We start from the raw sequence: 17,113 nt of genomic DNA, 5'->3' as shown, positions 1-17,113 counted from the left end.
GACCATCTAGATGGTCTTTGAAAGTCTCTTTGCTTAGCTATGGTCTTATGAGACCATCTAGATGGTCTTTGAAAGTCTCTTTGCTTACCTATGGTCTTATGAGACCATCTAGATGGTCTTTGGGGGTCTCTTTCCTTATCTGTGGTCTTCTGATGGCCTGATGGCATCATCTAGATGGCCTTTGAGGGTCTCTTTCTTTACTTATGGTCTTATGAGACCATCTAGATGGTCTTTGGAGGCCTCTTTGCTTAGCTATGGCCTTATGAGACCATCTAGATGGCTTTTGGAGGTCACTTTCCTTACCTATGGTCTATGAAACCATCTAGATGGTCTTTGGGGGTCTCTTTCCTTATCTGTGGTTTTCTGATGGCCTGATGGCATCATCTAGATGGCCTTTGAGAGTCTCTTTCCTTACTTATGGTCTTATGAGATCATCTAGATGGTCTTTGGAGGCCTCTTTGCTTAGCTATGGCCTTATGAGACCATCTAGATGGCTTTTGGAGGTCACTTTCCTTACCTATGGTCCTATGAGACCGTCTAGATGGGCTTTGAGGGTCTCTTTCCTTACTTATGGTCTTATGAGACCACTTAGATGGTCTTTGGAGGTCTCTTTGCTTGCCTATGGTCTTATGAGATCGTCTAGATCAGGGGTCCCCAAACAATGGCCCTCTAAGGTCCTTTACCTGGCCCCTGTCCTAAACTTTAGACTTAGGGTTGACCTAAGTCTGACATGACTTGAAGGCGCACAACAACACTCCTAATTTTGGACTATTTCATCATATTCCAGCTCCCCAACAATCTGAGGGAATGTGAATCGGCCCTCCACTTAAAAAGTTTGAGGACCCCTGCAATAGAGTCTCAGTTATCCAAGCTAAACGGGCCGGCAGAAGCTTGGATAAGCAAATATCTTGAATAATAAGGAGGGATTAAGGAAAAGCCTATTAAACATCAAATTAGGTTATGATTTTACAAAATAAGCACCAAAACATTATGTTATACAACAACTTTGACAGAAAAAGTAGTTCAATGCGCAGTAATGTTATGTTGTAATTACTGTATTTACGAATTCAGCACCAAAATATCACAATATATTGAAAACATTGACTACAAAACATGTGTGCTGCCTGATGATGAACAAGGATTCCCTTCTAACTGAAACTCTTTGCAGAATCGAAACATATAAATCAGTTTTACTCAACCTGGGGGCTGGGACCCCTGGGGGGTCACGAGGGGGGTTTTAGAGGAGTCGCCAAAGACCATCAAAAAACACATAATTCTTATGGTTTTAGGAACCCAAATTCCTCCAGTATTTTCTGCTGGTCACGGTAATTCTGTGTGGGAAATTTGGCCCAATTCTATCATTGGTGGAATTCAAGGGGCTCTTTGATTGTAGGTGAACTATAAATCCCAGCAACTACAACTCCCAAATGTCAAGGTCTATTTTCCCCAAACTTCACCAGTGTTCAAATTTGAGCACATTGAGTATTCGTGTCAAGTTTGGTTCCAATCCATCATTTTTTGTAGTCCACAGTGCTCTCTAGATGTAGTCCACAGTGCTCTCTAGATGTGCTCTCTACATCTAGTTACATCAGTAACTAGATGTAGTTAATGCCAGCCAAACTCTTCCAGTATTTTTTGTTGGTCATGGCTGTTCTGTGTGCCAGGTTTGGTTCAATCTCATCGTTAGTGGAGCTCAGAATGTTCTTTGATTGTAGGTTAACTGTAAATCCTAGCAACTACAACTCCCAAATGACAAAATCAACCTCCTCCCAACCCCATCAGTATTCAAATTTGGGCATATGGGGTATTTTTGCCAAATTTAGTCCAGTGAATGAAATCTTGCATATCTGATATTCACATTACAACTAATAATAGTAGCAAAATTACAATTAAGAAGTAGCAATAAAAAATACTGTTATGGTTGTGGGTCACCACAACATGAGGAACTGTAATAAGGGGCTGCGGCATTAGGAAGGTTGAGAACCACTGATATAAATGGTCTCTCTCTTGTTTGAGTTGCCAAATGATAAACAAGGACTGCCTCCTGACTGAAGCACATTCCACAGTTTGATCATTTAAATGGCTTCTGTCCTGTGAGTTTTCTGATGGCAAACAAGCTCTGTCTTCTGGCAGAAGGTTTTCCCACAGTTCAAGCATTTAAATGGTCTCTCTCCTGCATTGGCTGCCTGATGATGAGCAAGGACTCCCTTCTGACTGAAGGTCTTTCCACACTTTGAGCACTGAAATGGCTTCTGTCCTGTGTGAGCTTTCTGGTGACGAACAAGGTCTGCCTTCTGACTGAAGCTCTTTCCGCACTCTGAGCATTTAAATGGTTTCTTCCCTATGTGAGTTGCCTGATGACGAACAAGGTTTGATTTCTGGAAGAAGCTCTTACCACACTCTGAGCATTTAAATGGTCTCTCTCCTGTGTGAGCTAACTGATGGCAAACAAGGTCTGTCTTTTGACAGAAGCTCTTTTCACACTCTGAGCATTTAAATGGCTTCTCTCCTGTGTGAGTTGCCTGATGGCGAACAAGGCCTCCCTTCTGACTAAAGCTCTTTCCACACTCTAAACATTTAAATGGCTTCGTTCCTGTATGGGTTGACTGATGACGAATAAGGCCTCCCTTCTGATAGAAATCCTTTCCACACTCCAAACATTTAAATGGTTTCTTCCCTGTATGAGTTGCCTGATGACGAATAAGGTAACTCTTGTTACTGAAGCTCTTTTCACACTCCAAGCATTTAAACGGCTTCTCTCCTGTGTGACTTGTTTGGTGATGAACAAGGACTGCCTTCGAACAGAAATTCTTTCCACACTCCAAACATGTAAATGGCTTCTCCCCTGTATGAGTTGCCTGATGACGAATAAGGTTTCTCTTGTGAGTGAAGCTCTTTTCACACTCCAAGCATTTAAATGGCTTCTCCCCTGTGTGAGTTGCCTGGTGGCAAATAAGGTTTCTCTTCTGACTGAAGCTCTTTCTGCACTCCAAGCATTTAAATGGTTTATGTCTTGTGTGAGTTGTTTTACAAAAGGCAAGTGTTTCCTTCCAATTGAAATTCTGTCCGTATTCCAGATTCTTAGATGGTGTCTTCTCTATTTACATGGTGACCATGCATTGAAAATAAAAGCTTATATTAGATTGATATATATTACAAAATGCATTTAGTCAAGACATCTCTTTCCCACAGCCCTTTCCAACAATGGCTGTTAAGATAAAAACTCTAAATATTACACCAGGATATAAGTCTCACAGTAAATTATAATGCAACCACGGCTGGGGAAAATAGAGCTGTTTTCTTTAGCCCTGGTTTCTCTGGCGTCCCCTGTACTGCTGGCACAAGAAAGGTGAAAACCCTTGATCTGCCTGATGCCGCAAAGGTAGGTGAACTTAACCTCAGGGCATCAGGCAGCAGAACAAACATCAGCATATAGATTAGAAGACAGAATGAAGTTCAATATGTTGTCGAAGGCTTTCATGGCCGGGATCACAGGGTTGTTGTATGTTTTCCGGACTGTATGGCATGTTCCAGAAGTATTCTGTCCTGACGTTTCGCCCACATCTATGGCAGGCATCCTCAGAGGTTGTGAGAATGAAGTTGCCTTTTTAAAAGGGGTTAAATGAAATTGCACAGACTTACGGTTTGACATTCTGTCTCTGTTTTTGTATCCTTACATTATTGATGAAATCTCATTTCTTCCATTTTAACCCCTGAGTCTTTGGCATTTATTGTACAGTAGAGTTCCGGTTATCAGACTTAAACGGGCGGGCCGAATGTCAGATAACCGGAACTGTCGGGTAGAGAAGCCCTGGTGCGTGCTTGCTGCTTAGCAACACGCACCAAGGCCTCTCCAAAGGGCCGGGTGCTTGGCGAAGGGAAGAGCCTCTTCCCACCACCAAACGCCCCGTTTAGAGATGTCCCAGTGCATGCTTGCTGCTTAGCAACAGACCATGTGGCCTGGCATGGCACGTTGGACAATACGGTACGTCGGATAACTGGATGTCGGATAACCAGAACTCTACTGTATTACCTTTTTGTTTATGGAGCAATCTATACACAGTGGAACCTTGACCTAAGGGCATCCCAACTTAAGAGTGTTTTGGGTTTAGAGGCATCGCTTGGCCTGTGTTTGACATAAGAGAAGCATTTTGAGTTAAGTGTTAGTACCAGAGGGAGAGTTAGTGCCAGAGTACAGGACTTTAGAGCTTCAAAGGAGCAGCCTCCATGCCTCATGCCCTTGTCCACTTTGAGGAATTCTGGGTCAGTTGATTTTGTGTGTTTTTTATTCCTGGTCTGTTTGGCTTCATGTTATTTTAGATCTCCCTCCCTCTCTCTCTCTCTCTCTCTCTCTCTCTCTATAAATATATATATATATATATATATATATATATATATATATATATCTGTGTGTGTGTGTGAGAGAGAGAGAGAGAGAGCAAGAGAGAGAGAGAGAGAGAGAGAGAGAGAGAGATTGAATCTTGCCATTTATTATGCTGTAAATGACTTTGAGTCCCCCCAGGGGTGAGAAAAGCAATATAGAAATGCAATAAATAAATAAATAAATGGAGACATTTTACAGTGGCTCTATTCTTTCCTGGATAGGCAAACCTAGAAAGTGCTGCTGGGGGATTCCTGTTCGACCCCTTGCCCATTGTCTGTGGGATCCCACAGGCATCTGTTTTCCCCCCATGCAATTTATATATGGGAGAGCTCATTCAGAGTTTTGGAGTGTGGTGCCATGTGTATGCATCAGTAAAGAGCTGGAGAAGGGCAACAAATTGAAACTTAACCTAGACTAGACAGAGGTGCTACTGGTCAGTCGAAAAGCAGATCAGAGAATAGCAATTCAGTTTTTGCTGGATGGAGTTATAATACCACTGAAGACACAGGTCTGGTTTGGGAGAGGTGGTCCCTGGACTTGGCATGGAATCTGGAGGCCCAGGTTTTATGCATGGCCAGGATTGCCTTGCACATTTTAAATTTGTGCACCAACTGCATCTGTTCCTTGAGAAGTTAGACCTGCCCATGGTGGTACATGCACATTCAGATGGAACAATAAAAAGGAAGATCAGCTTTGAAATGGTAGAAGCACAAAGTTGTGGCAAGGAAGCACAAAGTGAAGAGGCAGAAGCATCCTTTTCTTCTTCCTGTCCTCATTCCAGCCTCCCTCGCTCTCTTTCCCTCTCTCTTCATGAAGCAAAAAATACCAGGAATAAAAACAACACAAAATAAACTAACCCAAAGTTCCTCAAAGCAGACAAGAGCAAAGCAGACAGCAGTCTCCCAAAGCAGACAGAAGTACAAGGCTCGGAGGCTGCTCCCTTGAAATCTTAAAGCCCTGTACTATTGCACTGGTGCTCCTTCTGGCGCTGGCACTTAACTCAAAATGCTGCTCTTATGTCACAGCGAAACCAGATCCAAGTGACAGCTATTCAATCAAAACACTTTTAAAATAGGACGCTGTAGCTGGTTATAACCTATAAAGACCTATGTGGCTCAGGTCCATGCTATTTGATTGATTGTATCTCGTTGTACAAACCTACTTGGCACTAGGATCCTCAGAAGCCCTTATCTCACTTCCACCACCATCACAAGAATGGTTGGTGGATGGGAAATATGCATGTGCCTAGATATGGGATATGGAATGAACGTGTTTTCTATGGCTTCAGAGGAGGAGATCAGCACTGGATGATTTTTAGAACTTGTAAACTGATTTGGTTAACAGCAAGCATAATGGAGCCTTACCCAGTGATGACACAATCCCTAAATTCTCCTCCATGATTTGCTGGTGCAAGGCTTTTTGGCTTGGATCCAAGAGGGCCCACTCCTCCTCTGAGAAATCCACAGACACATCTTCAAAAGTCACCTGAAGACAAAAAAATGTTATCTGCGAGGAGAACGTGCCATCCAAGTCAGAAAAAAACCAGACCATTTGTGATTTATGTCTTTGAATAACTCATTCATTGAAAACATCTTGGATTGAAGGAATGTAGAAGAAAGAGGTTCATTTAGAGGCAGGGCAATATTCAAGGGACAAGGAGACTCGTCTTCCCCTCCCCTCCAGGGATCCTGCTGCCTACCTGATCTGGTCCCGCAGAATCTCTTCTTAGAAGACAATCATGGAAAGTCGTGCTACTATCAATTCCCCATGTTTCACTGCCTGTAAAAGAGAGGAAAGACATCAGGGAGGATGAGATCAGTCCCTTTTCCAGGCTGCCCCACAGTTCCTTCCCTCAGAAGCCTGCGACTCTCCTCTTGCCCCGTGACTCTTTTTTAAACTCCCTCCTTGGATTTTGGTCCCAGGACTTTAACATGGACTATTTTGTTTTACCAGGGTGTTGCGACCTAAGCCCAGGAAATGTAGAGGGTTGACTGTACTAGTTTCTGTAGTTGTGCCAATGTAGCCAAGAGCACATTCACTGCTATAAATATCCAGAGAGAAGCAAAGGAATCAAATCACTTTGAAGGTGGCACAAATTAGTATTGTAGAGAAATGTCTCTGGTCAGCATTATTCTTACGATACCAGGCTCCCCATTTTTTTCCCATTCACACTGCTCAGACATTTTAGGTTTACGCAAGAGTAGGTGAGCAAGCAAGAAGATGCATTGCCCATCTCTTACCAATTGTGATAGAGTCTCCATTTCCAGTCTGGGCAACGCACATGGTGTCTGAAGGAGACTCCTCAACCTGACCGGTCTCATCTGCAAATGAATCCTGCACCTGGACAAGCAGCACAGATCAGAAAGAAAAAAGACAGATTAGAAAAGGAGGGAGGGCTCTCTTTCTGCAACCTGTTCCAGACCGCTTGGGTTATGGTTGGGACCCAAGACTGGTTTTCTTCAGGACTTGATCTGAAGTGGAAGGGCTATTGCTAAGATGAAGGAAGTACTTTACGTAATCCTGGGGTTGTAATTTGGGGCTACCCTCGAGGGGCTCTCGGGCTAAGTAACTTAAGTCTGTATGTCTATGCTTTCAGTGCCTGTCGAGTTATCTCTACCTGTGAATAACATACAATTTTTTAGGGAAAGAATATTCAGAAGTGGCTCAGTCAGAGGGCTGCACAAACACAGCAAGGACCAAGTACAGAGAGCACAATAATCCCAAATAAACAGCTCAAGGGGAGGTCACAGGGGCTTACATGTCTTTACACTAATGCTCAGAGCAGGGGAAATAAGCAAGACGAACTCCAACTCTTAGCACAGCACCACACATACGATGTCATAGGCATCACTGAAACCTGGTGGGATGACTCCCATCACTGGAATTTAACCATTGAGGGCTATAACCTCTTTCACAGAAATAGAACAAAGGGGAGAGGAGGGGGAGTAGTTTGATATGTCAAAAACAGTTACGTTGCAGAAGAAATGCAAGACTGTAATCCGGGAAACCAACTTGAAAGCATCTGGATAAGAATCAAGGGAACCGGGACTCAAAAAGACCTTGTTGTGGGTGTCTACTACAGACCTCCGTGTCAGGATGAAGGACTTGATGAAGCTTTCTGTCAACAGCTGACCAAACAGGCACAAAGAAGAGATATAGTAGTCATGGGCGATTTCAATTATCCCGATATCTGCTGGAAAACAAACTCGGCCAAGAGTACAAAGTCCAACAAATTTCTCGCTTGCCTTGCAGACAATTTTATGGTCCAGAAGGTAGAAGAGGCAACAAGGGGATCAGCAACTCTTGATCTAATCTTAACAAATGTGGAAGACCTGATCAATACAGTTGAAGTGGTTGGATCCTTAGGGGCAAGTGACCATGTGCTCCTGCAGTTTGCAATACAAAGGAATGCTGAAACTAAGACAAGTCAAACACGCATTCTGGACTTTAAGAGAGCTGACTTCCAAAAAATGAAGGAATTACATGGACGCCAATATTAAAAAACAAGGGAGTTAAGGATGGATGGGAGTTTTTCAAAAGTGAAATACTCAAGGCGCAAATGCAAACAGTGCCAACAAAGAAGAAAAATAAGACAAATGCAAAGAAGCCAGAATGGATGTCCAAAGAACTTCTAACTGAGCTAAAGCTCAAAAGTGACATGCACAAGAAGTGGAAAAGGGGAGAAATCACCAAAGAAGAATTCAAACGTATAGCCAACACCTGTAGGGAAAAGGTTCGCAAGGCTAAAGCGCAAAATGAGCTCAGGCTTGCCAGGGACATAAAAAACAACAAAAAAGGCTTTTTTGCTTACGTTGGTAGAAAAAGGAAGAAAAAGGAGGCGATAGGGCCACTGCAAGGAGAAGATGGGGTGATGGTGACAGGGGACAGGGAAAAGGCAGAACTGCTTAATGCCTTCTTTGCCTCGGTCTTCTCACAAAAAGAAAGCCATCTTCAACCTCAGCAACATGGAATGGACGAAGGATTGGAGGAAATCCAACTCCAAATAGGGAAACAAGTTGTCCAGGAACACTTGGCCTCTCTAAACGAATTCAAGTCCCCAGGGCCAGATCAGCTACATCCAAGAGTATTGAAGGAATTAGCGGAAGTTATTTCAGAACCACTGGCAATCATCTTCGAGAGTTCTTGGAGAACAGGAGAAGTCCCAGCAGATTGGAGGAGGGCGAATGTGGTCCCTATCTTCAAGAAGGGAAAAAAGAACGACCCAAACAATTACCGTCCGGTCAGCCTCACATCAATACAAGGCAAGATTCTGGAAAAGATCATTAAGGAAGTGGTCTGCAAACACTTAGAAACAAATGCGGTCATTGCTAATAGTCAACACGGATTTACCAAAAACAAGTCATGCCAGACTAATCTGATCTCTTTTTTCGATAGAGTTACGAGTTGGGTCGATACAGGGAATGCTGTGGATGTAGCGTACCTGGATTTCAGTAAGGCCTTCGACAAAGTCCCCCACGACCTTCTGGCAAAGAAACTAGTAAAATGTGGGCTAGACAAAACTACGGTTCGGTGGATCTGTAATTGGCTAAGCGAACGAACCCAAAGGGTGCTCACCAATGCGTCGTCTTCATCATGGAAAGAAGTGACAAGTGGAGTGCCGCAGGGTTCCGTCCTGGGCCCGGTTCTGTTCAACATCTTTATTAACGACTTAGACGAAGGGTTAGAAGGCACAATCATCAAGTTTGCAGACGACACTAAACTGGGAGGGATAGCTAACACTCCAGAAGACAGGAGCAGAATTCAAAACGATCTTGACAGACTAGAGAGATGGGCCGAAACTAACAAAATGAAGTTCAACAGGGACAAATGCAAGATACTTCACTTCGGCAGAAAAAATGGAAATCAAAGATACAGAATGGGGGACGCCTGGCTTGACAGCAGTGTGTGCGAAAAAGACCTTGGAGTCCTCGTGGACAACAAGTTAAACATGAGCCAACAATGTGATGCGGCAGCTAAAAAAGCCAATGGGATTCTGGCCTGCATCAATAGGGGAATAGCGTCTAGATCCAGGGAAGTTATGCTCCCCCTCTATTCTGCCTTGGTCAGGCCACACCTGGAATACTGTGTCCAATTTTGGCCACCACAGTTGAAGGGAGATGTTGACAAGCTGGAAAGCGTCCAGAGGAGGGCGACTAAAATGATTAAGGGTCTGGAGAACAAGCCCTATGAGGAGAGGCTTAAAGAGCTGGGCATGTTTAGCCTGCAGAAGAGAAGGCTGAGAGGAGACATGATAGCCATGTACAAATACGTGAAGGGAAGTCATAGGGAGGAGGGAGCAAGCTTATTTTCTGCTGCCCTGCAGACTAGGACACGGAACAATGGCTTCAAACTACAGGAAAGGAGATTCCACCTGAACATCAGGAAGAACTTCCTCACTGTGAGGGCTGTTCGGCAGTGGAACTCTCTGCCCCGGACTGTGGTGGAGGCTCCTTCTTTGGAAGCTTTTAAGCAGAGGCTGGATGGCCATCTGTCGGGGGTGCTTTGAATGCGATTTCCTGCTTCTTAGCAGGGGGTTGGACTAGATGGCCCATGAGGTCTCTTCCAACTCTACTATTCTATGATTCTATGATTCAGTCTGTTGCTTCCTCTGAAATACACACTACTGGAATTCTCAATATATTCCTTTTACTCTTCAAAGTTCACCATCCTATGACTTCAGATCATTACCCCTGGTTATACTACCCTAGGGAACGGAGATGACTGCCCCCTCCTCTCTGTGAGAGCCCTTGGGGGATGCAAAGGGGGCAGTCATGGCCCTCCACGTCTCCTTTCCAGGATGAACACACCTGGGTCCTCCTTTCCTAATGCTTCTCTGAACTTGTTCCAACTTTTTTGCATTATTCTTAAAATTAGCTATCTGAATCTAAATGTGATAATTTTGGCCTGAAGAATACAGAAGGCTAAAATTGCAATCACCTGTTTTACTGGCTAAGCCACCCGTAGTTGGAAAATGTCCATAACATATGGAAAAGGAGTTTAATATTATCCTCCAAAACAATTATTCTTGCATCCTTCAAACGACAAGATTAATCTCTCTGTTTGTCTCTTACCTGGGGCTTCTCCCGCTTCCTCTCCTCTTCCTGACTCAGGAGGAATCCTTCAGCCAAAGCCACGGCCTGGGAACTGGTCTCTGCCCCACATTCCCTCACCCAGCGCTCCATCTCCGCAGGAAGGACGGCCAGGAACTGCTCCAGGAGCACCAGGTCCAGCATCTCCGCCTTTGTATGTTCCTCAGGCTTCAGCCACAGGCGGCACAGAGAGTGGAGGCGGCTGCAAAGCTTGCGTGGCCCCAAGGCCTCCTCATAGCGCTGGAAGCGCTGGCACTGAAAGTCTGAATGGAGCAGATTGCTCTCCCGGTCTTTCCTCCGAGGGTCCTCTATTGCTCTTTTGTTCTCTGTCTCAACAGCAGAAGAAAATACTTCCAACTGGGCCACAGCTGGCTCTTGCTCTCCCATCTTAGTTCTGTGCTTCTAGGCTGCCTTCAGTCTGGATGGAGATATGTCCACCTCTTCTCTCAAATGACATTCAGAGTGGAAGGACTGGGAGAACTGATAGGGCCTGTAAACAAAACAAGATGAATGAACTCATGTCAAGGCTGGATAATGTTTTACCTTGAATGCTTCATGGAGGACTGGCTTATTGATCTGGACAGAAAGGATTCAAGGGGAGGGCCCTCTCCTTCCAAAAGACCCAAACCATCAGGCAGGGTCTTCTCCATGGCTTGGTCCTTTGCTGTCTCTTTGTCATCCTTTCTGAATCTCTCCAGAACCTCTCTGCATTTTCAAACCAAATCTTTTAGGACAGGTAGCGGAAGCTGTGAGGACACTGCTTGTTACCTTCTAGGATTCCCCCTCACTCGCTTTAACCCTTCAAAGACAGGCAAGGAACATCTCTCCCTTAGGAAAGAAAGAAGCGGGTGCATTTTCTCTCTGGACTCTTTCCCAGCTGTTTCCGAGAAAGCCTCTCCTGAGAAGCAGCTTCCACTGAAATGGATTGCATTTCTCTTTTTTTTAACCTGAAATAATTTAGGATTTCTAAACTTATACTAAAGTCACTCGAGAGAAAAGAACAGAAAGAGGTTTCTTTGCCAGGAACAGGATAAGGCCTTTTAGGTCAGAATAAGAATTAGTGCAGGCCTGGGCAAACTTGGGCTGTTAGGAATTGTGGGAGTTGAAGTCCAAAACACCCGGAGGGCCCAAGTTTGCCCAGGCCTGCTTTAGGCAAGGTTTGAGCTCTTCAGTCCCCTCCTATGCTAATTGGATTCAACTGAGAAATGTTACACAATTACTACTGTATGTTATGTTACAATGTATACTGTTGTGGATGTCAGTTACCTGGAGGTGAGCAACAATGAACCCATTTGTCATCTATTGCAGTGTAATGTGATGATTACACTGCCCGGGCTGTGGCGCAGGCTGTTGAGTAGCCAGCTGCAACAAATCACTCTGACCAAGAGGTCATGAGTTCGAGGCCAGCTCGGAGCCCGCGTTTGTCTTTGTCTTTGTTCTATGTTAAGGCATTGAATGTTTGCCTTATACAGTAGAGTCTCACTTATCCAACATTCTGGATTATCCAACGCATTTTTGTAGTCAATGTTTTCAATACATTGTGATATTTTGGTGCTAAAATTCGTAAATACAGTAATTACTACGTAGCATTGCTGCCTATTGAACTACTTTTTCTGTCAAATTTGTTGTATAACATGTTTTGGTGCTTAATTTGTAAAATCATAACTTATTTTGATGTTTAATAGGCTTTTTCTTAATCTCTCATTATCCAACATATTCGCTTATTCAATGTTCTGCCAGCCCGTTTATGTTGGATAAGCAAGACTCTACTGTATGTGTAATGTGATCCGCCCTGAGTCCCTTTCAGGGTGAGAAGGGCGGAATATAAATACTGTAAATAAAATAAAATAAATTAAAAATACAGTAGAGTCTCACTTATCCAAGCTTCACTTATCCAAGCTTCTGGATTATCCAAGCCATTTTTGTAGTCAATGTTTCCAATATATCATGATATTTTGGTGCTAAATTTGTAAATACAGTAATTAAAGCATAACATTACTGCGTATTGGACTACTTTTTCTGTCAAATTTGTTGTATAACATGATGTTTTGGTGCTTAATTTGTAAAATCATAACCTAATTTGATGTTTAATAGGCTTTTCCTTAATCCCTCCTCCTTAATACGCTTATCCAAGCTTCTGCCGGCCCGTTTAGCTTGGATAAGTGAGACTCTACTGTATTAGCCATTATTGTCTTAGTGTATGAATTCATTATGCTCAGCAGAATTAGAACTCTCAATTAGTTTCTGAGCTGATTATTTTGATAAATGGTAAATTATAACTTCCTAATCCTCTGTTACATAAGAATGTTATCTACTTAAAAGATTGTGTCTTCCTTGCCCAGTCCCTTGGTTTTAAAACTTGAAGGGTCATGTCTGTATCTTACTAATGAATCAAACCCCTAGGTCATAAAATAATCAGTGAAAGAATGTTCCAGAAGCATTCTCTTCTGAAGTTTTGCCCACATCTATGGCAGGCATCCTCAGAGGTTATAAGATCTGTTGGAAACTAGGAAGGTGGGGTTTAATATACAGTGTTCCCTCACTACTTCGTGGTTCATTTTTCGCGGATTCGCTGTCTCGCGGTTTTTCAATAAACTTTAAAAGACTATTATAAATCATAAAAAATTACAATTACAACAGAGGTTGTGAGGTATATTGTGAAGTATAATATACCTCACAACCTCTGAGGATGCCTGCCATAGATGTGGGTGAAACGTTAGGAGAGAATACTTCTGGAACATGGCCATACAGCCCAAAAAACACACAACAACCCTGTGATTCCGGCCATGAAAGCCTTTGACAACACAACCAGTGGGCAAATGGCCCTAAACTCTCCTTGCTTGGCCCCAAGTCAAAAAGGTTTGTCCATGCCTGGTCTAGGTCCATCACCAGTGGGGTTCGGAGAGCTCTTTGATTGCAGGTGAACTATACATCCCAGTACCTACAACTAACAAATTTCAAGGCCAATTCCACCCCAAATCAGACAGTATTCGAATCTGGGCATATTGAGTATGGTGCAGATCCATTGTTGTTTGCGTTCACAGTTCTCTCTGGATGTAGGTGAACTATAACTATAATAACTATAAATCAAGGTGAATTCCCCTCAAAGCCTCTCCAGTATTTTTCTTTGGTAATGGGGGTTCTTTGTGCCAAATGTGGTCCAGGTCCATTGTCAGTGGGGGTCTGACTCGATGGAGGTTGAACTACAACTTCCATAATGTGGAGTCAATCCCCCAGACTCCAGTATGTTCAGTTGCTGCTCTGTTTGTTATGTAGACAGAGTTGAAAAGAGTAGGAAAGGGTTAAGGGAGAGGCTGTGGGCACGGTCATGCAAATTCCACACCAGTGGAGAGTGAAACGAACACTGGGAGGTATCTCTGGTGGAGGAAAAACAGAACATCTAGGATGAAATTGTCCCCGAATGAAAGCTTTCACTTGGGTGGCAGGCAGTATGGTGTTTGGGGAAGACATTGGCAAGGTTTGGGCTACATGATCATGGCACCCACTATAACCTGAAATGTCATTGGAGGGAGTGCTTTTGGTGGCTCCTCAGTACTGTGGGTTTGTGGAAGCGGGAGCCTGTCTGTGGAAGTGGGCACCCCAGCCACATACACACATAGATATTTTCACTTTTATTACATGTATAGATAGATTACTTGACGTCCCACTGAGGAGGAATGGGCCACCTTGCGTTCTGCTTATTCATTTATTCATTTCGTGTCAAAAGCATTGCATAAATAAGTATAAAACTGATAAAAAAAATAGTGGGAACACAAGCGGCTAAATAATTTTTGATAAAAACAGGCAACTGTGACTGCATTGTCCATAGCTTTAAACAGTTCTTCCTCTGTGCATGAGGCAGGGCATTGTGGGCAAGCATACAGATGTGGGCGAAACATCAGGAGAGAAAGCTTCTGGAACATGGCCATACAGCCCGAAAAACTCACAGCAACCCAGATGCGGAGTTGTCTGTTCAGCTCCACAGTCGCACAAGGTGCAGGATTCTTCTAGGTTGTGCCATTTTGCCAGGTTGTCTTTTGATCTGCCCACTCCGCTTCTGAGTCTGTTCAGGGACTTCCAAGTTGCCCATTCTTGGTTTGCCCCTGGAGGAAGACCTTTGTGTGTGTTGGGGGGGGGGGGGCATCCAGTCGGCAGCCAGGTTAATAACGGGAGCGGCTTACAGGGAGCGTACAACCCCCCTGCTAAGCCAGCTCCACTGGCTGCCGATATGCTACCGAGCCCAATTCAAAGTGCTGGTTTTGACCTACAAAGCCCTAAACGGTTCTGGTCCTGCCTATCTATCCGAACGTATCTCCTCCTATGAGCCCGTTAGAACCTTAAGATCTTCCAGGGAGGCCCTGCTCTCGATCCCACCTGCCTCGCAGGCGCCGCTGGTGGGGACGAGGGACAGGGCCTTCTCGGTGGTGGCTCCTCGGCTGTGGAACTCCCTCCCCAGCGATATCCGGCAAACCCCATCCCTCCTGGGATTTAGAAGAAAACTAAAAACTTGGCTCTGCGCCCAGGCATTCAGCGAATAAGCTCATTGGCTGATGTAATCGGATTGCAAATCTGTAATTGTAGCAGTATTGAATGACTGAGGATGGTGCAATATCGCTGCCTTGCAGCGTTTTAATTTTTGTATACTTTTTATCATGTTTTAATTGTTTTGTTTTATAGTATACTTGTTGCCGGCCCTTGTGGCAGAATGTAAGCCGCTCTGAGTCCCCTCGGGGAGAAGGGCGGGGTATAAATGCATGTAATAAATAAATAATAAATAAATAAATTTCCTGGTTTAGCTGTCCAGAGGGATAGTCTTGCTGTTGCTAGCGGAAATTAAGAGGACTGGTGGTGATATGAAGAATAGGAGAAAGAAGGCAGAGAGGTTGGGGGGGGGGGGGGAGAGAGAGAGAGAGAGAGAGAGAGAGAGAGAGGGGAAGGAAAGAAAGGAAGGAAGGAAGGAAGGAAGGAAGGAAGGAAGGAAGGAAGGAAGGAAGGAAGGAAAAGGAAGGGAAAGGAAAGGAAGGGAAAGGAAGGGAAGGAAGGGAAAGGAAAGGAAAGGAAAGGAAAGGAAAGGAAAGGAAAGGAAAGGAAAGGAAAGGAAAAGGAAAGGAAAGGAAAGGAAAGGAAAGGAAAGGAAGGCATATGGGGAAATGAAGGTAGGGAAGAAAGAGCCTACCTATAGTTCCCAGAGCCTTGCAACAGAGACACTGTGAGGCAGGCCTTTGGAGAATTGGAGAAGAGAGAAAGCAGGGGGCAGCAGGTCCTCAGAAACCTAGGCAGCCCCAGATATATATTCTATTTCTGTTTATGATTCCTAGATCTGGCAATGATTGTTGTCCAGCTTGAAATCTTGATTTGACATTTAGGAGCTGCAGTGGCACAATCAGTTAAATCCTTGTGCCGGATGAACTGCTGACCTGAAGATCTGAAGGTTGGCAGTTCGAATCTGTGAGACTGGGTGAACTCCCATCTGTCAGCCCCAGCTTCTCATGCAAGGACATGAGAGACATACCTCCCACAGGATGGTAACACATCCGGGTGCCCCCTGGGTGATGTCCCTGTAGATGGCCAATTCTCTTACACCAGAAGCAACTTGAAGTATGTTCTCAATCACTTCTGAAACGATTTTTTAAATTTGATATTTCATCAAAAAGAAATCTGTATGTTCAGAATACTGGGCAACAAGGAAGGCACTGAACAGACTGAGCTCTGGCACCACAAGATGCAGAGCCAACCTTAAGAAATGGAGTCACAAAGTGGAGTCTGCAACATGTGAGTACAGAGAAGAGCAAGCTACAGACCACTTACTACAATGCAGCCTGAGCCCTGCTACATGCACAATGGAGGACCTTCTCACAGCAACACCAGAGGCACTCCAAGTGGCCAGTTACTGGGCAAAAGACATTTAGTATTAATGCCAAGTTGTTTTTTTCCTTTAAAAAAATCTCTGTGTTTGCAAATCGGTTCGCTTCTGACACGAGAAATAAATAAATATGTATGTTCAGAAAGGAAGTTCTAATCATTCCTTGGGGGGGGGGACCACAAAGAAATACTATTTTAAGTCATCTTTCCATCACAAAAGTTCAGGCCTTTGGTGGTTTGGCTAAGGGGAAAAAAGAAGAGAGTATTTCTTACTACAGCTCTTTCTACCCTAAGCACTTCAATGCTTGCCCTTTAGATGAGAAATGAGACAGATTTTCTCAGAAAAACTCTTCCCACATTCCAAACATGTCAATATTTTTCCCTCGTGTGAGTTGCTCGATGGCGCGTGAGGTCTGTCTTCCTCAGGAAGCTCTTTCCACATTCCAAGCATGTAAAAGACTTCTCTCCTGTATGGATTATTTGGTGGCCAACCATGCTTTGCCTGCAACTGAAACTTCTTCCACACTCCAGACACTTAAAGGGTTCCTCTCCAGCTTGAACGGCTTGATGAGCCGTGAGTTCAGACCTTCGCAAGAAACTCTTACCACAATCGAGGCATTTAAATGGTTTTTTCCCCTGTGTGTGTCACTTGATGCAGATGTAGGGTTCTCTTCAGACTGAAGCTTCTTCCACACTCCAAGCATTCAAAGGGTTTCTCTCCTGTGTGGATTCTCTGGTGTCCTGTGAGGTGAGTCTTACGTCTGAAGCCCTTTCCACA

The 17,113-nt window shown here is 44.1% G+C and overlaps 1 protein-coding gene across 1 annotated transcript; it reads right to left on the bottom strand.

Moving 5' to 3' along the window:
* Positions 1–1,610: 1,610 nt before the first annotated feature.
* LOC103280108 (gastrula zinc finger protein XlCGF57.1) lies at positions 1,611–16,747 on the bottom strand. The gene is made up of 6 exons (XM_062973288.1): positions 16,609–16,747; positions 10,456–10,963; positions 6,625–6,724; positions 6,084–6,163; positions 5,749–5,869; positions 1,611–3,097 (listed from the first exon to the last, which is right to left on the bottom strand). Exons 2-6 carry the CDS (start codon positions 10,858–10,860, stop codon positions 2,076–2,078), a joined length of 1,728 nt encoding a protein of 575 aa, XP_062829358.1. The 5' UTR covers positions 10,861–10,963; positions 16,609–16,747; the 3' UTR covers positions 1,611–2,075.
* Positions 16,748–17,113: the final 366 nt, after the last annotated feature.

The sequence above is a fragment of the Anolis carolinensis genome, chromosome 2 (assembly GCF_035594765.1).
Source record: "Anolis carolinensis isolate JA03-04 chromosome 2, rAnoCar3.1.pri, whole genome shotgun sequence".
Lineage (NCBI taxonomy): Eukaryota > Metazoa > Chordata > Lepidosauria > Squamata > Dactyloidae > Anolis > Anolis carolinensis.
This window is presented reverse-complemented; position numbering and strand designations above follow the sequence as displayed.

Bases quoted from the DNA above. Each gene is read 5' to 3' on its own strand.
- LOC103280108 (XM_062973288.1), bottom strand. From the start codon at position 10,860: ATGGGAGAGCAAGAGCCAGCTGTGGCCCAGTTGGAAGTATTTTCTTCT. The intron at 6,164-6,624 runs GTAAGAGATGGG...TCTCTTTTACAG, and splicing joins TGGAGACTCTATCACAATTG to GCAGTGAAACATGGGGAATT. The intron at 5,870-6,083 runs GTAGGCAGCAGG...TTTTGTCTTCAG, and splicing joins ATTCTGCGGGACCAGATCAG to GTGACTTTTGAAGATGTGTC.